Source organism: Grampus griseus (genome assembly GCF_964374135.1).
Source record: "Grampus griseus genome assembly, chromosome: 1".
NCBI classification, from domain to species: domain Eukaryota; kingdom Metazoa; phylum Chordata; class Mammalia; order Artiodactyla; family Delphinidae; genus Grampus; species Grampus griseus.
Window position 1 is genome coordinate 84,289,446 of NC_139017.1, and position 23,393 is coordinate 84,312,838.

A 23,393-nucleotide genomic window follows, 5' to 3' on the forward strand; every position below is an offset into this window, starting at 1 on the left:
TAATTCAACTCTCCTACCACCTACCCTGAATGCTGCTACTATCCTAACAGTCCTGAAGCACTGCCGTTCTAAATCCCGACCACCCGAAACACCTGAAGAGCCTGCCTTCTCTGCATTTATTATTTTCTCTGCATTTATCAAAGGTAAAAATCGATTACTGCTTATAAGCAGTACTTGGCTATAGATTCCATACTGTCTTCTAATGTGCTGAACTGTTACTGAAAGCTTTTTGTTGTGTGAAACAGAGTCAGAGTGGGAGAGAGGAAGAAAGCACACGGAAGCATTCAGAATTTTATCCTTCAATCCCCACTCCATCACAATCTAGGTTCCTCACTTGCAAAACAAAAAGCTGAAGGCCAACCTCACAGGGTTGTAGAGGGAATTAAGTAAGGAGAGGGGGAGGGGAGGAGAGGAGGGCAGGGTTAGGGCAGGCTCCAAGTACTTGTCAATGTTGGTGGATTTCTACCTGACTCACCCTCCCCCAAAATTTGTAAGGCAGGGGCCTTGATTCGTACATTCTTGGCATTTCTCAAAAGAAATTCCTCGGAGACCTCAGAAGCACTCCAGGATTATTTAATTTGATCACTTCAACAACACCATAGGGTTGTGAGGATAGTTCAGGTGAACTGCTAAGAATACAATCGGCCCTTCAGAACTGTGAGCTATAATTATATTTTGTCCCAAATCCTCAGCGTCCATAAAAAGTTGGCCTCTCTGCAGTCTCATTTCTTCGTATTTCCGACACACAGACCCTCCCTTGGGACCAGTGTCGCCACCGTCAGACGTGCTCTTCTCTCCCGACTTCTGCCTTTATACCCACCATTCACCAAATGCTACAGACCAGGCTCTGTAGGAAGAAGGTTCCATAAATTCTCTCAAAACCACCAAAAGCCCTTCTGAGGTCGCTTCTACTACTGTTGCCATTTTAGGGAGCAGGAAACAGGCCCTGAGGATTTGAGTGACTTCCCCGAGGTCACAGAACTCAAGCTGCGAGCCCACAGCCCACGCTCTTAACCTCTAGCCCTCGGCCTCTTCCCGGGTCGGAGGTGCACCCGCGTCCACTCAAACCCCGCCCAGTCCCCCACTTCCAGTCACTTCCCCGCTCTTCCGCGCGCCCATCTCCCCCCCACACCTGAGTCAGGAGCCGGGGGACACGCCCCATCCGTCCTTAGCGGTTTCCCCCTTTTCTCTGGCAGAGACTGAGGGCGAGATCGACGTTGGTGTCCCAGATGCGAGTAGGTCACCCCGAGGTCCTCCGACGGCTGGCCGAAAGGGCGAGTCCCCCACAGCAGTGCGGCAACGCGGTCGGCGTTGCATAGCGGGGCGCAGCTTTCGGGTCCTGTCGGGCCGCCGGTCACGTGGCGGGGAGGGGGCGCCAGCGCGCGCGAGAGAGTGAGCGGGCGCGCGCCTGAGAGCTGTGGAGGCGCGAGTTGCGGTTCGGGTGTGAGTGTAGGGGGGAGGGGGCGGTGGCCGGGAGGGCCGACTCCGCCCCCTGTGCGCATGCTCCGGCCCCGGCCAGTTATAAAGCAGCCTCGCTGGCCCGGCCCGACAAAGTGCTGGCGAGCTGCGACGTGACTACTCGGTCGCGTGGGTTCCCGGGCGAGCAGACGAGGCAGCCGGTGAAAGACGCTACCTGGACCCTGGGCCCTGCGGGACTCCAGCCGCGGCGCGGCGTCACGTTCACGCTCTGCGCCGCGAGCCGCGCATAACGGTTAGTTGGTAACTGGCGGCCGCACGTTCGGCCGGGACCCCGCGGTGCCCTTGTTTCCTCGGCTGGGTCGGAGGGAGCCTCGGGGGAGTGGAAGGCTTGGTCTCCGGGGGAGGGGGGGCGGCCGGGCGGGGGCATCTTGGCCGCAGCAGCCACGTGGCCTCGGAGCGCAGCGTTGGTGAAGGAGACCCTGAGGCGCTGGGGACAGCGCTTTTCCCAGCAGAGCTGCAGCCCCGTTGTCAGGTGCGGGCCACCGGCCTGGTCGAGGAGTGGGGTCGAGCTGCCGGTGACCTTGGGGAAGTCGCTTCTCCTCTAGTGTTAAGTAGGCTGCTCCGGAGATGCTTTTGATCTGGGAAAGGATCGACGTGAGGCCGATTCACGTGGTGCCTCCAGACTGCTGGCGGCTTTCTCCCGGTACTCGGGGCGGGAGTTATTTTGGACTCGTGGCACGCCCGCCCCAACCTCCTCAGCCAGCCAATCCTTGTCCCACCTGGCGACTTGGCGGTAGTGGCCTGAGGGAGCCGCAGTCCCCGCAGCCTAGGCGTGACTGCAGTGTCTGAGAGGACTTTGAGGAGGGGACGTTGCAACTGGCAGACGCCCGGAGTGGTGCTGACGGGAACTCTTTGTCATTCAACCTGTAGCTGCAGAACGTCCGCCGCAGCGCCCTCGCTCTGGGGCTTTAAGGCGGCCCTGTCGGAAGGAATCTGAAGCATAGCGTTACACTTGGTCTGATGCACGCTTTTTGTTCCAAATGCATCCTCTTTTTCCACGTGCATTTTAACATTTCATTTATTTGTCATGACTTATTTGGTGCGACAAGCAGTTAGTTGCCAAAACTAGGTTGTGATTAATCTTAATCAAAAAAACAAACATTACTCCCCCCAAAACAAACGTTACTACTTTAGTCGAGTTTCCAGTTTGCTTATAAACTAGGCATCTACTGATAACAGTAAAATGTTGACAAGCTACTTTGTCAGAACTAGTTTTGAAATTTTTTTTTCAAAAATTATTCTGGTTTCGAAATAAAATGTGTACACTTTAGTGCCCTGATAAAACAAATGTGGGTATAGTTACTAGAGGAATGTAGTGATAGGGTGAACTCTGAACTGTGTGAGAGTTTGAAAGAGTGTAAGTAGGAATTAGCCATTAATCAGTTTTGATGTCAGCTACCAGACCAGTGAGGTGATGCAGAGAGTATGTATTTTAGTGTAGTTTTTTTAGTTAGGCACTAAATATACCTATAAATCCGAGTTTTATACCATAGGGTATAATTTTGCCTTCAAATTGCCATAGATATAATAAAGAATTTAAGAAATCTAGCCCTTAAAACAAGTATTGGGTAAGTATTAAACAAAAGTTGCACTTCAGTAATTCAGGGATTAGATAGATGCTGTTCTTTCATTGGATTGCAGTGATCCTTGTTAAAAATGCAAGTTAATGGTCTGGGGAGCATTACCTGAGATCTTTATAGCTGAATAGGTTCAAAGGTTTAGTTGTAAGCTTAACATAATAGGCTATAGCATACCTAAAGAGATTAAAAAGGAAAAAGGATCATGCCACCATAGGATGAACCAACTGATCAGTGTTTCAATAGTTTACATATTTTTAGCCTTTTAAATATTAATGCACATAACTCTGGAAAAGATGTTAATGACCAGCTAGTCAGTTCCCCTTATTTTATAGATTAGGAAGCTAAGGTTGGAGAGGGTAAGTGACTTCTCATCTTAGTTCTGAAAACTTTTTAATGGTTGGGTGGAGATGATGTGTCTTTTGACTCCCATTTAGTGAGTTTGGCGCTCCTGTGCGTTCTCTAAAATTATAAATATAAATATGAATTATCTCATGCCAAAAAACAGTTATTTTGAATAATAACTTCCCAACTTCTTATGTCCTTCATTCCCACTATATTTTACATCCACTTCATAATATGCATGCCTGTGCAGAATTTAGGTCCCTGTAAATGCCTACATGGCCAATCTCATTTTGTTAGAGGACAAGGGAGATGCGACTTGATTTATTATTGGCTGCCAGGCACTAGGATTCAGAGAGAGCTAGGATTCAGCCATGAACAAGTTCTAGCCCTGTCACTCCCAGAGTTTATGGTGTAACTGGAAAACAAATGTATAATTACCAGAACAAGTACTCTTTACAAACAAGTATTGAGTATATGATCGAGGAAGTACAGGTTCCTTTGGGAACAAATACTGTATTATGTAGGTGTGAGAAAACTCCCAATTTAGTATAGAAGCAAAGGTAGGCCTCTCCGAGGAAATGCTATTTAACCCGAGAATTGAAGGATGAATAGGAGCTAGCTAGGCCAGGGAGTGATAGTGGAAAGAGCATTACAGACATGAGTACTAAAGCTGCAATCAGTACAGGGTACATTAGAAAAACGTATAGAATTTCAGCAAAGCTAAAGCATGAAGAGGGAGCAGAGAGAATGGGGAAAGATGGAAGTAGACAATATCAGATAATGAAAGGCCTTATTAGTCATCTTAAGGAAATAGGGAAGGGACTAGGTAAAAAAAACTTAAGGAAGTGCTCCTGTCTTGAAGCTAAATGAAGCAGTTTAATGGTTTTAAATGGGGCTGGGAATAGCATGATCAGATTTTGAATTTTAGGAATATCACTCTGGATACAAAGTGGAGAACAGGTTGGAGGGAGGCTGTTAGAGTTTTGTGAGACTACAGTGATGGACAAGATGGACAGTAGTGGGAAGATGGAAGAGAGAGGGGAACAGGCAGGATTCAGTGATAGACCAGATGTGGGAGACTGGGGAAGCCAGAGAAGTTAAAAATATCTCCCAGGTTTCTAGCTTGAGCAAATGAGTTTATTATTTTTCTCCGTTTAACCAATGTGGACATTAAGAGGTTGTGTGACTAGCCCAGGGCTGTTCAACTTGTAAGGGTTGGAAACAAGACTCAAATCCATTTTTGTCCTTTCTGTGTTTTTGCTGTTATTGATAGTGATTTTTTTCCCTTCTAAATAATTTATTATGGAAAGTTTCAAACCCAATTGAAGTTTCAAACAGCCATTACCGTTTCATCTGTACTCCTACTTACTCCCTGCTGCCCCCTACTGGATTATTGTGAAGCAAAACATAGATATGCATTTCATCTGTAAATATTTCAGTATATCTCTAGAAGATATGACTTAAAAAACCATAACCACAATACCATTATCCCACCTTTAAGCGTTAACATCACCAAATAACCAGGCAGTATTCAATTTTTCCTAAATTGTTTCAAAGTAAGTGGTCTGTTTGGGATCCAAATTACATTTGGTTGGTATGTCTTTTAAACTACAGGTTACCCTTTTCTCTCTTATTTTCCTCGTAAGTTATTTGTTGATGGAACCGGGTTATTTTTTCTGCAGTTTCCCTCATTCTGGATTTTATTGAATGTCCCTCTGGTATAGGTTTAACATGTTCTCCTATCCCTCGTATTTTCTGTAAATTTGTAGATAGATTGCGGTTGGATTTCTGAGAGGAGGCATGGTGTGGTGGAGAGGGCAAATATAATTCATAGGTGGTGGTGTGTATTTTTCCATCAGGAGGCATATGATGTTTGGTTGTCCCTCATTCTGCTATATTGATGGCCTCGTTCCGTTATTTCATTAGTGGTTTGCAAATGGCAATAATTTAATTGTGCCTTTAATTCTAACATTCCTTCGTAATTGATTAGCTAGAATACCTCTATAAAAGAGAGGTAGTTGGAATAGGAAGGACAAGTTAAAAGTTTGTGTGCTTTAATACAATATCATATATGATCACAACACTTTCTTTGTGGAGAAATGTATTTCAATGTAACAAGGTACATCCTCTTTAAAAAGCCAGTACATATTTTGTTAGGTTGTTTTTTAGCACTTGATGTTAATGTTTCGAATAGCTTTTAGTATTTGGGATATTTAGAATTTCTGTTCTTAAATTGGTAGGGATTCTTTTGGTCTTTGTTCTTTCTTGAAGAGCTTATCTGTTCCCATAGCTTTGGGGGAATTTCTGGTAGAATCACTCCCTAACCAAATCTAAATCTCTAGCTGTAACCAGATTACAGATTTTAAATTCCTTGAGGACAGGGATTGACTACTCCAGGTAGCCAAACTTAAAATCTGAGTCATTTTAATAGTTCTCCAGTGGGCCCCCACTCTACCAAATGCAATTAAGTGCCAGCCCCTTCTCCCCTTTGTTGTCTCGTGTCCACTCCTTCCCACCCTATTCTACTCCCCTTTTTCATTCTTATTACTGCTACCTAATTTAGGCTGCTGTCATTAGTAGATTGGTGCAGTGGCCTTTTAAGTTGTATGTTACTCATCCTTTTATTTGCCCTGACAAATTTTTCTCCATGCTTTTTTCCTCTAATTTTTTTCTTTTACCTCTCCGTCTCTCTCCTCTCCCTCTTCTCCCTCCTCTTCCTCCTCTTCCCCTTTCCCTTCCCCTTCTCCTTCCCCCCCACCTCTTTCTCCCTCTCTGTTTTTGGTTGTAGGATCCAGTTTATAATGGATTTATGGCAGGAAGACTGGTGTAGGTGACCTGTTTGAGCCATAGTGTCTTGCAGACAAGTGATTAAAAGAGCAATAATGATCTTATAGAAATGGTGATTTCTCTCCTGGGGCCACAGTATACACAATAGCTACATGAGTTCACATCCAGGACAGTGTGACTGGCTGCATGGGCTAAGCCATTGAAGACTGCTACTGACCTTTTATGCAGAAACAGTAGGATCCAGCTCCTTTGGTTGTCCACACTCCCCTATTGCTGATCACAACTACTCATAATGTTGAATCCGATTTGATTACAATGATTTAGCCTTCATATAAAGGAGAAATTCCTCAAAATATACAGGCATTGTAAGCTGCATATTTGATGATTTGTTGAAAAATATTTCTTCCCTGTGATTTTGCTCTTACATAAATCTTCGGAAGACTGAAGGCCTGATGGTACAGTTCTGGTGTGTTAACCTATCTTGGATAATAATAGAGCTTAACAGAGCTTTTGTAAATTGCCTTATTGAGCTTTTGAGAATGAAAGCTAAGTTTTTACTTTATTAACTTTCTCTTCTGTTCCCCAATCAGAGGTTTTAACCTGGGATCTGCAGATTGATACTCCATGTTGGATGGAATGTCTGTGAACTTGGTTGGGGGAAAAATTACATCTTTTCATTAACCTCTAAGTAAAATTTAGAATTTATTTCAACTATGAATGCAGGCAACAAACCATAGTAGTATTGGCAGTACCTGTGACTTTGTCACCAATGGAAATCACATATTTTCGTGTCATGATACAGCGGCTGCAGCTATCTTGAAATTGTTCAAATTCATCACTACTTTGAAATTACTGTGGTTATTAGACCCACTGCTAGATCTTATCTAATTTCGTACTTTAAAAAATCACATTATTATATCCAATTTTAAATGTTTTGACAATAATACCTTTGTATACATTTAAAAACATTCTGATAAAGGCTTCATAGGTTTTATCACACTGCTAAAGGAATCTGTGGCACCAAAAAAGCTAAGAACTGCTGCTCCTAACTCCTGTACTTCTGTTCCTCTGTGAGAGTAAAGTTAGCTAGAACCTGTGATGCAACACAGCACCCAACTCATGATGTCACAGTTATGTAAATTTTTTGGCCCTTGACTTTTATGTACTAAATCATAAATTTTGACCTTACAAATGAGAGGGAACAAAATGCTTGTGTATATGCTAAGGGAGAGTAAAATGATTTTCACAAATTAAGGCAGAATAATTTTCCCTTGTATTTAGGAAGTATATGTTTAAAATTACTGTTTCCAAAGGAGTTCTATTTTAAGGGCCATAACTTAAATAGGATAAAGCATATCGTCAGTGACTTGGATTTTCTTGCCCTCTTTTGGGTGCTTCAGCAAATGTGCTTAAAATTGCTTCAAATCTTGTCTTCAGCAGCTCACTATATTAGATTCAGGCCTTTATTTTGCTCAACTGGAGGAACCCCTAAAGATGTTGATGAATCTCAGGTTTGAAATACCTACTCTGTAGGTTAGAAATACACTTACTATTATTATTACACTTTTTATCTATTGTGATTGTGTAATGATGTTATTTGTATTTACTGTATTACCTAGAGAACTACTTACTTGATGTAGTAGAGGGAAGAGGAGTGGTTTAACAAATTACCTGTTTCCAGGAAAGTAAAACATTCATTTGAAACTTACGTATTTTTTATATAGATATATAAATTTATTTGTTTATTTATTTATTTATTGGCTGCGTTGGGTCTTCATTGCTGCGCGCGGGCTTTTTCTCTAGTTGGGGCGAGCGGGGGCTACTCTTCCTTGCCGAGTGGGAGCTTCTCATTGCCGAGTGGGAGCTTCTCATTGCAGTGGCTTCTCTTGTTGCAGAGCAAGGGCTCTAGGAGTGTGAGCTTGGTAGTTGTGGCTTACAGGCTCTAGAGTGCACAGGCTCAGTAGTGGCTCAGGGGCTTATTTGCTCCACGGTATGTGGGATCTTCCCGGACCAGGGCTCGAACCCGTGTCCCCTGCATTAGCAGGCGGATTCTCAAGCACTGCGCCACCAGGGAAGCCCCTGAAACTTATGTATTTCTAATAAAGGAACTGATTATTATCTTAACGAGAACACAGATTTATATAGTCAGCAATTAAAAAGGCTATTTAAGTTTAATTACAGTATATTTTGAGGTAATAATGCTGACTTCTTTTTGATATATCTTTAGTCTCTATTCTTAAAAAGCTTTGCAAGTAAACATTTGAGAATGGTGGATAATGCTTTAATGCCAGACAAACAGTACTCAGTTTTAATACTTACTCTTTTGTGGTTTGTCTGTTACTAATAAAACAAACAAGAAAACAAAACAACTTAGTTCTTTGAGATAATGAGGGTCAAAGGTAGCATAATAATGAAGTTCAGGCTCATTCAAAGGTTATTTATTAAACAATTATGTGTATAAGAAATTACTAGAAAGGGATGAAAAAATATATATTTAAAAATATGGTTTGAAACTTTTAGGAGGAGAATTAAGCTTTGAAATGAAATGTCAGCATATTACTGTGTTGCCTCTAGTCTTCAAAACTTAAAAGTTTTTCATGTGAAACTAAGTATAGTGTTAATTTTTTCTGAGTTCAACTTAGCCTTTTGCAAGAAAAGGAAAAGCTTTCTTTGTTGTTTGCCTTTTAATGAATTGTAAATCTCCCCATTAAGCTTCAGAATAGGTAGTGAAGTAGATTCTAACTGAAATACCACCAATTATATTCAAGTATTGATTTATATTCAAAGTAACATAAGTGACACAGTTTTGATATCACATCTATTTGTAATTTTAATTCAGCCTATTATATTTCTTCTTTAGATTTTGGAAGAGGATAGGTCATATATTAATGAATTGAAATGGTAGGTCATATATTAATAAATTGAAATGGCCCACTTAGCTCTTGATTTGTTGAATATATATTTGCATTGCTGTAGAAAACAACATATACAGGTATTCCAAAATATAGCCTGGAATTCTGCCAAGGAAAACCTGCTTTTGGAGGACACAGCCTCCAACTTCCCTTTCTTCATTCACTACTGCTCACATTCTTATGTTTTATATAAATTTGAAATGGTTTTACATTTGGAAACTCTTTCCCAAGCAAGAAATAAATTAACATGTGAAAGGGAACAGGACTTGATCTCAACATGGACAATAGCTAATTTTTTAATCTGCTAGAATCAGGCAAAAATGAAGCATTAAAGAAGGCAAAATCTGCTGGTGTAGTAATAACTCAGAAAGTGATACTAATCAGATAAGTTCTGTGCCGAAAGTTGTATTCCATAATTTTTTTCTTTTATTTAAGCAAAACAAAACAAAATACCTTTCTGCCTGTGTTTCTTAGAGTTCCAGAAAGCTTAACATCACTGGAGGGCTTTTTCTGGTTTCATATTTTTCCACACTTCTCAAAAACTGGGAGAGTCAGATTCTTTGAATCCTAACATTTGGTCATGGGGGAGGGGTTAGTTGGTTGTTACTTTTTTTCTGGCCTCCCTGCACAGCTTGTGGGATCATAGTTCCTGACCAGGGATCGAACCCCGGCCCACTGCAGTGAAAGCATGGGGTCCTAGCCAATGGACTGTCAGGGAATTCCCTAGCTTGTTGTTGTTGTTGTTGAAACAATAGCCTCTGTCCTTAATTCATGATCTAAAAGCACACACCTAAGCTAATTAGGGAAATAGTTACTTACAAAGGAAGAAACAAATATGCAACTTATTATCTTAGAGTTTTCAGAATCCTACCCAAGAAGCCTTGAGTTAAAATGTCATGGAGGGGATTAATTCCATGTGGCAAGGTATATTCAGAAAAAGAATAGTGATATTGGGGGCTGGAACAGAATCTTAGCATTAGATAAATTTATAATTATGGTATTGTCAGTTAATGAAAAAATAATTTCATTTTTGCAAATTACTAAATGCTTGTGTCACATCAGTATGTGGATTTGGAAGAAAATTGTACTGTTTTTGCTTTTGTTAGTTTCTGAATTGATCTTTAACACTAAGGTATCCTAAAGCATTGGTGCCTCTTGTAAGTATACATTTTAGTTGTGTCTGATGTAATAAAGAATTGGTTCTACTAACTTCTCTTAAAGCTTTGATAAAGCAACTATACTCCAATTTTTAAAAAAAGCTTTGAAATATCCATAGAAGTTACTTTTTTTTAATGAGCAAACAACTTTGTTCGTTTGTTTGTTTGTCTATTTAGGCCACACAGCACGGCTTGTGGGATCTTAGTTCCCCGACCAGGGATTGAACCCAGGCCACAACAGTGAAAGCACCTAGTCCTAACCACTGGACCACCAGGGAATTCCCCCATAGAAGTTATTTTCTAATCTTTGGACATCTTCATTTGCCTCCTTATCCCCATATGTAAGCCCCAGTGTTAAAGAGCACTTAAACTAACTTGATCTCATGGTTTTTGTTTTAGTTAATTATGCTGCTATTTCCTAAAATCTATTACAGATGTACAGTACTTTAGCTTCTCTGTTGTGTGACTTTGAGGGTAGCCTAAGTGCCTAACCACGCACATTGAGGTGGGATAGTGCCCTGGAAGTTAGGGATTTGCAGTGAAAAGTAAAAATGAATTTATCACTTCTTTGACTAGCTGTCCACCTTTTACCCAAGGATTTTAATTAATGCTCAGCCCTAAATAATCCACAGACTTGTTATATTGGAGTATTAGCTGCTTTTTTTTTTTTTGCGGTATGCTGGCCTCTCACTGTTGTGGCCTCTCCCATTACGGAGCACAGGCTCCGGACGCGCAGGCCCAGCGGCCATGGCTGACGGGCCCAGCCGCTCTGCGGCATGTGGGATCTTCCCGGACTGGGGCACGAACCCGTGTCCCCTGCATCAGCAGGCGGACTCTCAACCACTGCGCCACCAGGGAAGCCCTATTAGTTGCTTTTTAATGTAGAAAAAAATGTAATGTTATTGTCTGTATTAAAATAAACCTTACCATTGTTGACATACACTGTTCTCAGAGTTCTGAATATTGGTATGATTCTTAGTTTAAAGTGTTTTTGCCACAAAATACAATGAAAGAGGAAAAATAGGCCCTTTTTATTTTTTACAATATGAATCAAAAGGCTTTGAATTTTGCAGAAATTCCATATCTAAAAATCTGTCCTAAATTTCTAGTTCACCGCAGTAGTTTTTTTTTGTTTTTTTTTTGATGTGGACCATTTTTAAAGTCTTTATTGAATTTGTTACAATATTGCTTCCGTTTTATGTTTTGTTTTCTGACCGTGAGGCATGTGGGATTTTAGCTCGCTGACCAGGGATTGAATCCACACACCCCCACATTGGAAGGCAAGATCTTAACCACTGGACTGCCCAGGAAGTCCCACCATGGTAGTTTTTATAGAAGAAAAAAAAGTAGGGCTTCCCTGGTGGCGCAGTGATTGAGCGTCTGCCTGCCGATGCAGGGGACACGGGTTCCTGCGCCTGTCCGGGAAGGTCCCACATGCCGCGGAGTGGCTGGGCCCGTGAGCCATGGCCGCTGAGCCTGAGCGTCCGGAGCCTGTGCTCTGCAACGGGAGAGGCCACAACAGTGAGAGGCCCGCGTACCGCAAAATAATAATAATAACCCATATGTGCAACAATAGGTGATTTTTTTTTCTTTTTGTTTCTTTTTTTTTTTTACTCCAAGTTTACATTTCTTTAAGTTCTTCGTATGCCATTTGATCAGAATCATGCATTTCAAAACTGCCGAGTGTTTGCCTAACCAGTTAGAGTAGTTATATTTCTCCTTTGGAAACTGCACACCTCAGATTGGGACTCGAACCCGATCGTACCTCTCAGCTGGGACTTGAACCCACAAGCTCTGGCTCAGGAGGGTACTCAAATCCACAGTCTCTCAACTGAAACCACGCACCTGGTCCCAGGACTTGATGAAGCTGAGGATTTTTATGTTTCAGTGCAGAAGGAATTAAGCGAGAGGCAAAGCGATAGGCAAGGAGTAGATTTATTAAATATAGAATGCTTGGAAGGACACAAGCAGGCAGGCAAGAGGCTCTGCTCCAGAACTAAGTAGGAAAGCAGATTTATTTAAGGAGATACACACTCCGTAGACAGTGTGGGCCATCTCAGAAGGTGAGAAGCCCTGGGAGACACACATTCCATAGACAGAATGTGGTCCATCTCAAAAGGCAAGAGCAGCCCTGGGAGATACGCACTCTACAACACATTCCACAGAGCGTGGGCCATCTCAGAAGGTGAGAGCAGCCCTGGGTTATGGGGTTGTTAGTTTTTATGGACTGGGTAATGTCATAGGTTAACCAGTGGGAGGATTGATTATTCCAATTATTTGGGTGGGAAGGGGCAGGGATTTCCAGGAATTGGGCCACTGCCCATTTTTTAGCCTTTTATGGTCGGCCTTGGAACTGTCCTGGTGCCTGTGGGTGTGTCATGTAGCATGTGCTAATGTATTACAGTGAGCGTATAATGATGCTCCAGGCCCACTGGAAGTTGAATCTTCTGCCATCTTGGGCCTAATCAGTTTTTGTCGTGAATGGCTATGACATTCTTTTAAAAGTTGTGCCCTGGGAATTCCCTGGTGGTCCAGTGGTTAGGACTCGGGGTTTTCACTGCCAGTACCCACGTTTGATCCTTGGTCAGGAAACTTAGATCTTACAGCAAAAAAAAAAAGGTTGTGCCCTGCCACCTTCCCTCCTGTCTCATTTTCATTAGTACCTTCTGCTTGTTTGTGGGTTTTTTTTAAAATTTGTTTTCTTCATTTTATTCAATTTCAAAATGGAAAAGAAGGCAAAAGAAGGAATTTTCCTAGACCTTGAATCATGTGATTTACCTTGGGGCAAATGGTTCTGAAAGCCATGAAGCTGGACTAAGACCAGTTATAAAGAGCAGTAAATTAGCTACTTCAGCACCAATAGCTTCAGTAAATCAGCCTTTCTGGATTTGAATGTGTCCATGTGAGGTTTTTTAAAATTTATTTATTTTTGGCTGCATTGGGTCTTCATTGCTGTGCTCGGGCTTTCTCTAGTTGCGGCGACCGGGGACTACTCTTCGTTGTGGTGCGCAGGCTTCTCATTGCGGGTGGCTTCTCTGTTACAGAGCATGGGCTCTAGGTGCGCGGGCTTCAGTAATTTTGGCTCACGGGCTCAGTAGTTGTGGCACGTGAGCTCTAGAGCGCAGGCTCAGTAGTTGTGGCGCACGGGTTTAGTTGCTCTGGGGCATGTGGGATATTCCCGGAACAAGGCTCGAACCTGTGTCCCCTGCATTGGCAGGTGGATGCCTAACCGCTGCGCCACCAGGGAATTTCCTCCATGTGAATTTGAAACCTAAAACTGGTCTACACTTAGTAACAAATTCTTTTCAGATAATTGATTTTAGATGCTTTCTGCTTCTTTTAAGTTCACATACTGGCCATTGTCATTTTAGGAAATGACAGTGGCTTTGTTTTAAATGTTGATGGAGAAAAGTATAGAGAACATAATGAATACTATTTCCAACTATTCTGGAGTAGGGGCAGAGCATGTGGGGTAGGGAACTCAACTTTGGTTTTCCAGATGTTTACTTGCACAATTCCTGATACTTATGAGAAAAGGAGAGAAATCAGAAAATCTAGAAGGTGGTTCTTGTCACCACCATCATTGTTAAGAAAAGTTAGGGTTATTTATTGTTTCCCATTGTTCTTTATCACTTTTTTTTTTTTGACAGGCACTGTACCTCTTTTAATTCTTTTTTTAAAAAATACCTTTATTGGAGTATAATTGCTTTACAGTGTTGTGTTAGTTTCTGCTGTACAACAAAGTGAATTAGCTATATGTATACAATATATCCCCATATCCCCTCCCTCTTGAGCCTCCCTCCCACCCTCCCTGTCCCAGCCCTCTAGGCCACAAAGCACCAAGCTGATCTCCCTGTGCTATGCAGCAGCTTCCCACTAGCTATCTGTTTTACATTTGGTAGTGACAAAGGAGGCAAGAATATACAATGGAGAAAAGATAGCCTCTTCAACAAGTGGTGCTGGGAAAACTGGACAGCTACATGTAAAAGAATGAAATTAGAACACTCCCTAACACCATACACAGAAATAAACTCAAAATGGATTAAAGACATAAATGTAAGGCCAGACACTATAATACTCTTAGAGGAAAACATAGGCACAACACTATGACATAAATCACCACAAGATCCTTTTTGACCCACCTCCTAGAGTAATGGAAATAAAATAAACAAATGGGAACTAATGAAACTTAAAAGCTTTTGCACAGCAAAGGAAACCATAAACAAGACCAAAAGACAACCCTCAGAATGTGAGAAAATATTTGCAAACAAAGCAACTGACAAAGGATTAATCTCCAAAATATACAAGCAGCTCATGCAGCCCAATATCAAAAAACCAAACAACCCAATCCAAAAATTGGCGGAAGACCTAAACAGACATTTCTCCAAAGTAGACATACAGATTGCCAACAAACACATGAAAAGATGCTCAACATCACTAATCATTAGAGAAATGCAAATCAAAACTACAGTGAGGTATCATCTCACACTGGTCAGAATGGCCATCATCAAAAAATCTAGAAACAATAAATGCTGGAGAGGGTGTGGAGAAAAGGGAACCCTCCTGCACTATTGGTGGGAATGCAAATTGATACAGCCACTATGGAGAACAGTATGGAGCTTCCTTAAAAAACTAGGGCTTCCCTGGTGGCACAGTGGTTGGGAGTCCGCCTGCCGATGCAGGGAACGTGGGTTCATGCCCCGGCCCGGGAGGATCCCATGTGCCGCGGAGCGGTTGGGCCCAGTGGGCAATGGCTGCTGGGCCTGCGCATCTGGAGCCTGTGCTCCACGGCGGGAGAGGCCACAGCAGTGAGAGGCCCGCGTACCGCAAAAAATAAATTAATTAATTTAAAAAAATAACTAAAAGTAGAATCACCATATGACCCAGTAACCCCACTACTGGGCATATACCCTGAGAAAACCGTAATTCAAAAAGATACATGTACCACAGTGTTCATTGCAGCACTATTTACAATAGGCAGGACATGGAAGCAACCTAAGTGTCCATTGACAGATGAATGGATAAAGGTGTGGCACATATATACAATGGAATATTACTCAGCCATAAAAAGGAACGAAATTGACTTATTTGTAATGAGGTGGATGGACTTAGAGTCTGTTATACAGAGTGAAGTAAGTCAGAAAGAGAAAAAACCATATGCTAACGCACATATATGGAATCTAAAAAAACGGTACTGATGAACCTAGTGGCAGGACAGGAATAAAGACGCAGAGAGAGAACGGATTTGAGGACACAGGGTGGGAAGGGGAAGCTGGGACTAAGACAGTAGCGTTGACGTATATACCCTATCACTTTTAAAAAAAATCTTCCTGTCGCTTTCAGGCAAATACTAGAGAGTCATAAAATAATGGCTAAGCTAATAGGAAGGCTACTGTGCACATCGTAAGGTTTAAAATATTAAACTTTAATCTCTTTTAGCCTCTGGACTTGAGTATTCCTTCTCAGTGGGGCTCTGAATACTGTGCCAGGGGACCTGCTCACATAATTTACTTTCTGAATGAACCCTTTTGTTTATAGCTGAGATTTGGTCAGTTTAAAAGAAAATAGTGTGTTTAGATAATGACATTACACACTTTCTGTTAGGTACCATCAGAATTTTTAAGTTAGGAAGGACAGCCGTTTGTTGGATGGTGGCAGAACTGTATCGAATCCACGTCTGGTTTTTTGAAGTGTTCTTTTGAAATTTGGATAATCTTGTTTCTTATACTTTTTATTTCCTAATGAATCTTTTTAAAGCTTCTTCAAGTTTTAAATCTTAAGTTTTATACTATGGAATAAGGTATTATTATCTTGATGAGACAAGTCTTAGAGACTAAAAATTGTAGCTGCTGTAACTAACTGGGACAAATCATAGCTGGCAGCGAAGCTCAAAGTTTAATCACGTCCAGCACGTATTAGCCGTTGGAGTCAGAGCTTGGTGTGTTAAGCAGCTCTACCGTCTGTGTGTGGGTGTCTCTCTCCGTGTGTGCAAACATTCTGAGGCAAAGTAATCTTTTTAGTGGTTCTTTGCTTGAAAAATTTCAAGTGCTTTTCTCTTTTTTCATAATTAGATGAAGGAAAAACTCAAAATTAATGCCCGGAGCCGTTCTGTTTAACATAATTTTAGCATCCAGACTGTTTCCTTCAGCAGAACTGAGCTGTTAAATAGCTTTTATTTATATTCATTCCAGTAGAAATTTAAGGAAGCTTCAACATGTAAATATTTTTGTCCCACCTGAATCATAGGTAAGTGAAATGCCCTAGGACGAGGTCTTTACTCTTTCAACTGGGTTATATTTTTAATGGAATTGTTCTCCAGATTCTCAGATTCAGATACCCTTAACTAAACATCATCTCTCCTGAGAATAGAGGCCTGAGGTCTTCTGCTTCTCCTTTTCTAATTTGCTTTATCCAAAAGCCCTTAGATCCACTACACAAGGAAAGTATAGCTCTCATTTATCCCAGTTCTTACTGTGGTTCACTGCCACAGGCTGTAAAAATCTCTGGGGCCCCCAAAGGAGGGAACATTCCAGAATACATAGTCCCAGAGAGAAACAGTCTCGTGACAGGGGTTAAGCAGAAATATTGGAAAAGGCAGGACCTTATTCCATCTGGACAACCCACATTCAGTTGGAGTCTCAGAGGAGTGGAAAGAGGGAATGGTGAAGAATCAATATTTGAATATATGGTGGCTGAGAGTTTTTCAAAATTGATGGGAATTCTGTTTTGTCGGTGTGATTATCTGTCAGTTTTATAATCTGTGTTTTCTCAATAGTGTTTTTTTTTTAAGATTTTTCTCTGGCTTGTTAGATTTCCTTAAACTGTAGTTCATATTATTCATCAAGTCTGAAATATACTTAGCCATTAACTCTTGAAAATTGTCTCTTCCCTACTTTCTCTGTTCTCTTCTTCCAAAGTCCCATTAGATGTTTGCCAGATCCTCCCATTCTAAACTCCGTGTTTCTAAACCTTTCTCCTAGCTTCAGAATAAAGGTCTCCCTGAATTTTATTTTCTTCAAACCCATCCTCCAGTTCATTGTGTTTCTTCCCAGCTATGTTCAGTCTTCTGGTTAACGTATTAATTTTGTTGAATATACTTTTCATTTCTAGAAGTTCTGTTTCAAATTAACTAGTCTTTTTATAGTATTGTGTGTGTGTGTGTGTTTTCATTTAATGCCTTGTTTCATGCTTTTAATCATTTTAAGTATCCATATCCAATGTCTATAGTTCTGGCTGCGTTGGATTGGTTTTACTTCACTCATGATTAATTGATTCTTGGTGTGTTTTGAAAATTTAGATTGTCAGCTTATACTTGGCAGAGCTTTGTCTGTGGGAAATCTTTGCTAGCAAACTCAAACATATATATCTCTGGAAGAACAATGGAGGTTTCCCACAGATGTTCCCGTGCCAAGCATAAGCTCACACAGGCCTGTAGTTGTGAATTCTCAGAAGAGAGTCTTCTCTCCTCTTCTTTGTCCTCTTCCTTTTCCTATTCTTTCTTTTAACCATCCAGATAGGCAAGACAGAGGAATTTGCCTGCCATCTTCTTTTCCTTCTGTATTATCTCCCTGTGCCACCAGAGTTTATCCTCCTTGACACTGTCTTTGATTATATTTTTTGTTTTGATCAGCTGTATTGAGGTATGATTCACATACAATAAAATGTGCCAATTTAAGATATACAATTCGATGAATAATTACTGCCATAACCATAATAATAGAGCATTTCCATGACCAAAATCAAGTTCTCTTGAAACCCCTTTGCAGTCAGCCTCCTCTCCCCAACCTCCAATCTGTTTTCTAGTACTATAATTTTGCCTTTCCTAGAACTTAATGTAGGCTCACGTCTAGCTTTTTTTCACTTAACATAATGCATTTGTGATTTATCCATGTTCTTGCATGTGTTGGTAGTTGGTTCCTTTTTATTGCTGAGTAATGTTCCATTGTATGGCTATACCATGATTTGTTTATCCATTCATTTGTTTATGGACATTTGGGTTTTCAGTTTGGGCCATTATGAATAAAGCTACTAGAGAATATATACGTCTTTGTGAAGATCTATATTTTCATTTCTCTTGGATAATACCTAGAAATGACCGGGTCACATGTTAAATGTATATTTAACTTCATAAGGAGCTGCCAAAATGTTTTCCAACTTGGCTGTATCATTTTGATTTACCACCAGCAATACAGGAGTTCCGTTTGCTTCATGTCCTTACCAAGTGTTGGTATTATCAGTCTGAAATTTGGTCATTCTAATAGAGATATATTAGTATCTCTATTAGGATTTTAATTTATATTTCACAAACGAATAACAATTTTTAGCATTTTTTCATGTACTTCTTAGGTAAAGTATATTTTCAAATCTTTTGCACATTTTTTAATTGTGTTGTTTGTCTTTTTGCTATTAAGCCATAAAAGTTCTTTTTATATTCTGGACATGTCTTTTCTTGGATATATGATTTGTATATACTTTCTCCCAATCTGTAGCTTGAAATTCAATCTATAAACTTTTTGTGTGTGTGTGGCTGTGTTGGGTCTTTGCTGCACGCAGGCTTTCTCTAGTTGCGGCGAGCGGGGGCTACTCTTCATTGCAGTGCATGGGCTTCTCATTGCGGTGGCTTCTCTTGTTGCAGAGCACGGGCTCTAGGCACGTGGGCTTCAGTAGTTGTGGCGCACACGCTCTAGAGCACAGGCTCAGTAGTTGTGGCACACGGGCTTAGTCGCTCTGCAGCATGCGGGATCTTCCAGGACCAGGGCTCGAGCCCGTGTTCCCTACATTGGCAGGTAGATTCTTAACCACTGCGCCACCAGGGAAACCCCAATTTAGAAACTTTTTAATTAACATGGTGCCATGTGCCTTCAGAAATCTTTGCCTAAATTTTGATTTTTTCAAATCATAGGGGTGGGTTATCTATTTAGTTGTTTAATTTCTCAGTAATATTTTGTAGTTTTCAGTGTACACATCTTACACATCAGATTTATCCCTGTTCAGTTTTTTGGTCCTGTTGTAAATGTTTTGTTCAGTGTTTTTTTTAATTTCAAATTCTGATTGTTCTTTGCTGGCTTATAGAGTTGATTTCTATTTATTGGTCTTGTGTCCTGAGATCTAGTTCATTTTTAGTTCTAGTACCTTTTTTTGTATATTCTTTAGAATTACCTACATAGACAATTATGTCTTCTGTGAATGAAGACAGCTTTACTTCTTCCTTTCTAGTCTTTATGCCTTTTATTTCTTTTTCTTGCCTGCACAAACTGACTAGATTTTAGTACAATGTTGAGTAGAAGTGATGAAACCTATATCCTTGCCTTTAGGGAAACTTCCCTTTGAGACTGTCTTCTTCCCACCCCTACAATGTCCAGTGTCTTAAATCATATATGAAGTGTTCAGATGGATTGGAAGGAACAGTATTTAGGAGATGACTCCTACACTATGAAATTAGGATTTGTGTTTTAGACTAAAGAATGCTGTAGCCAAGAGTCAGTTTGTCATCTGTGACCTGTATTTATTTATTGTATAATACAGTCTGAGTGGAGATAATTTGAAATGGACATGCTAACATACTGTTGTAGGATGAGTTATAGTATAGGGTGGAAGTTGGCTTTGAATAAATTAAAGGAGACCTTCATGAGAAAATAGGTAAGGCTACTATCAAACAAACATTCCCATCTTCTCCCTGTTCATAATCTAACAGGAAGTTTCATTTTCTAACCTTGCTATTCATTAGTACTAGGTGGCTTCAAGAAAACGGGATAATCTTTGATTTGAAACTACCATCTTTTGACATTATAGTTCAACTTGTGAGTTCAACTGTATTGATTAGTTGTGTTGTTTAGGAGTTTAACCAAGGAAGTTAGATAAAAGGAAACTTTTCTGAAATAATTTTCCAGGTCATTAAATGAAATTCTTATGTATTCAGAATGATCTTTTATTTTGTAAATTGCTACATATCTAGTGAGTCAGGTACCTCCTTCCTATTACTTTTAAGTCAGCATATTAGTAAGAGAAAGTCAGTATTGTAGAATACATGGGAAAAGGGAAAAACTTATAAAGCCTGTATTAAAACCTGAAACTTTTGTAGGGTATGTGTTATGTGAATTTTGCAAGCAGATAGTCAAATAAGACATTTATTTACTTATTTAGTTATTAGTAATTTGAGGAATTATATTAACTGCTAAGACAAGAAGGCTTATTTGAAATACAAAGGCTACATTTATTAAAAAGGATTTGTTTCAGTTATGGTTTCTTAAATGGTGAGGAGCTGTTTTCCTTTAAGCTACTAAAAAATGTGGACAATATCATGTCTCTGAAGTCTCTTTTTCTGATAACGTCCTTAGAAGATAATGTATATTGGCCAAGTAACGTTGAAAAATAGTTCAGTTACTTGAGGGGTGCTTTGTTGTTGGGAATGCTAGGTGGGAGTGTTTTATTGCTGACATTTTATTTAAATTTTGTATCGTTTAGATATTTGGATTTGAACTGCATTTTGGGATTTATCTACACTTAAAATGCCACCGGCAGTTGGAGGTCCAGTTGGATACACCCCCCCAGATGGAGGCTGGGGATGGGCAGTGGTAGTTGGAGCTTTCATTTCCATCGGCTTCTCCTATGCGTTTCCCAAATCTATTACTGTGTTCTTCAAAGAAATTGAAGGTATATTCAATGCCACCACCAGTGAAGTGTCATGGATATCTTCCATCATGTTGGCTGTCATGTATGGTGGAGGTAAGTACCCACTAAGGCCTGCTGTTTTAATTTTCATTAAGCAACCAGATGCTCTGTTTTAGGTAACTTAAAAAAAAAATGTTTTATTCGGTGAGGTGTTTTGAAATGGTATTTCTCAGAGCTTTATGTTTAGAGTCACATTTTTTATTCTTGTTAACAATGACAACTCTTGCTTTGTTTGTTGCACTATAGTATTCCGAAACAGAAATAAGAAATTGTGAGGATTTGTTCCAATTCCGTATCATTGAACTTAAAAAAGCTCTCAGAGGGGAAAAAAAAATTTTTTAAACTCTCAGAAAAATGACATGTGCACAACTTATTTTTCTTATTGCTCTCTGCTAGACTCTTGCGGTATAAGTGTAAATAAAGATTTTAAAAAATTGATGTTGGGAGAATTAAAGTAAATCGGGCTAACCTGAATAGCACAGTTCAAAGTCTCAGGTAAAATCTTTTCATAGTGTTAGAATTAAAGAACTGGATAAAATCCTCCTTGTTTTGTTCCTTGTGATGTAATTAGTCCTAAAGCATTTCAGCTTCATCTTAAACTTAAGTTTTATCATTTTTTCCCTTTCTGTTTTCTTTGACATGTTGTGAAGGAAATGTGGAAGAGTACGTTGCTTACCTTATTAATATCATTTAAAATACTGTGGGTTTGTTTGTTTGTTTGTTTGCCTTGGAACATCAAAACACAATTTAACATGTAAAAGTCAAAACCTCCCATAATAATAAAATACGTAGTTGCTTAGTTAGCAGAGATTCAAAAGTTAAGTGTATTTATTGTTTGGGATTGACAGGGTTTCATGTTGATTATTTAGCCAAGCTTTCACTTTTTTAATCATAATTTAGTGCCTCAGATTATTTTCACATGAGCTCTTTAAAAGCCCAGTATAAAGATTCTGCAATTCAACTGTAAAACCTTAGTTTAGGCTTCTAATGTGGTGGCAGATTCAACCAATATTTATTAAGCCGTATGCACAGAGTCCTCACTAGGCTAGGTGTGAGTGATAGAGAACACTGATCTTGATCCCTGCCCTTGGGAAGCTTGTAATCCTCTTGAGACAATAATGTAATCTCATGAAACAGGAATAAGTATTTGAAGTCTGTAAATTAGTTCAGTGCTTAATCTCATTGCACAGAAAAATGGGTAAGTTTTTTGTGCCTTTAAAATTTTGAACGTATGCCTGTTTTGTCTATTGTAAAATTAAGTGCTTTTTAAAAGAACGTAAGTGTTAAATTATAGTACTTACTTTTTTTTCATGAGCCCAGAGAAATCAAAAGGGATTTTGGACATTTTCTAGCTTCTGAGAACCAATAATTTTGGAGGCTCTGAACTTGATCTGCCAGGATTTCTAATCAGGTTTTGACTGATGGCTTGAAGAAATTGGCGTAAATATTATCCAGAGGTACTCCAGGTGCTCAGTGTACCTTTAAGCTGATTACAAACAAGAGGTTCACATGCTGCAATTCTAAGAGCAAGAGCTTGAGAGCCGCTGGCATTTTGCATCAGAAGTAAGTGATGTCAGTTGTGCTAATTGCACATGACACTTTCTTTTGGGAAAACAGTTCCTTCTTTGTCCTCACCCAGAGATAACTAGCACATTTCTCTGAATTTGTGTTATAATAGGCCTACAAACTGTACCCCTCTCTATTTTTAATGATAGCTAATTGGGGCCATTCTTCCTGAAATAACTCTGAAAGATAAATTGCGTATCAAGAGCCTTGTGGCATAATTTTTACTAAATGGGTTATTTTGTTTTGTTTGGCTCTTAGGTGGTATGACCCCATAAGAATTATATTTAAAACTGCCTTAATTCTTTAACTTGTACATTTCGGCCACACCCTCAACAATAATATGTTTTGAGTTGTGAGTGGTTTAGGGTTAAGTTTTCCTTCCTCCCTGCCTCCCTCCCTCCCTCCATGTGCTTTGGTTCACAGATATATACTGATACTTGTTAAAGTATATTTTTAAAGGAGAAGATCTTAGTTACTTACTCTTGGTTTTTGTTTGAGGTTTTCCTTTTTTTTTTTTTTTTTTTTTTTTTGCGGTACGCGGGCCTCTCACTGTTGTGGCCTCTCCCGTTGCGGAGCACAGTCTCCAGACGCGCAGGCTCGGCGGCCATGGCTCACGGACCTTAGCTGCTCCGTGGCATGTGGGATCTTCCCGGACTGAACCCTTGTCCCCTGCATCGGCAGATGGACTCTCAGCCAAAGAAAAGTAGGAGGGGGGCGGAGGAATTGGGAGATTGGGATTGACATATATACACTATTGAAACTATGTATAAAATAGATAACTAATGAGAACCTACTGTATGGCATAGGGAACTCACTCTACTCGGTGCTCTGTGATGACCTAAATGGGAAGGAAATCCAAAAAAGAGGGGATATATGTATACGTAGAGCTGATTCATTTT

At 40.2% G+C, this 23,393-nt stretch overlaps 2 protein-coding genes across 3 annotated transcripts in view; one reads left to right on the top strand and one right to left on the bottom strand.

The window, feature by feature from the left end:
• Positions 1–499: 499 nt before the first annotated feature.
• LOC309835502 (uncharacterized protein) lies at positions 500–1,705 on the bottom strand. The gene is made up of 2 exons (XM_082675039.1): positions 1,133–1,705; positions 500–847 (listed from the first exon to the last, which is right to left on the bottom strand). The coding sequence occupies exons 1-2, from the start codon at positions 1,500–1,502 to the stop codon at positions 834–836; spliced, it is 384 nt and encodes a 127-aa protein (XP_082531165.1). The 5' UTR covers positions 1,503–1,705; the 3' UTR covers positions 500–833.
• The window catches only part of LOC309835497 (monocarboxylate transporter 1), a 34,574-nt gene continuing 12,753 nt past the window's right edge, over positions 1,573–23,393 (top strand). The window contains exons 1-2 of one of the 2 annotated variants that reach the window (XM_082675004.1): positions 1,573–1,711; positions 20,722–20,982. In XM_082675004.1, coding sequence (XP_082531130.1) covers positions 20,766–20,982 — 217 coding nt within the window. In that variant the 5' untranslated portion in view covers positions 1,573–1,711; positions 20,722–20,765. Of the gene's footprint in view, positions 1,712–20,721; positions 20,983–23,067; positions 23,198–23,393 lie in introns of those variants that run through there. The other variant, XM_082675005.1, reaches the window with a different exon arrangement.

Coding starts and splice junctions, on each gene's coding strand:
- LOC309835502 (XM_082675039.1), bottom strand. CDS start 1,502: ATGCGCACAGGGGGCGGAGTCGGCCCTCCCGGCCACCGCCCCCTCCCC.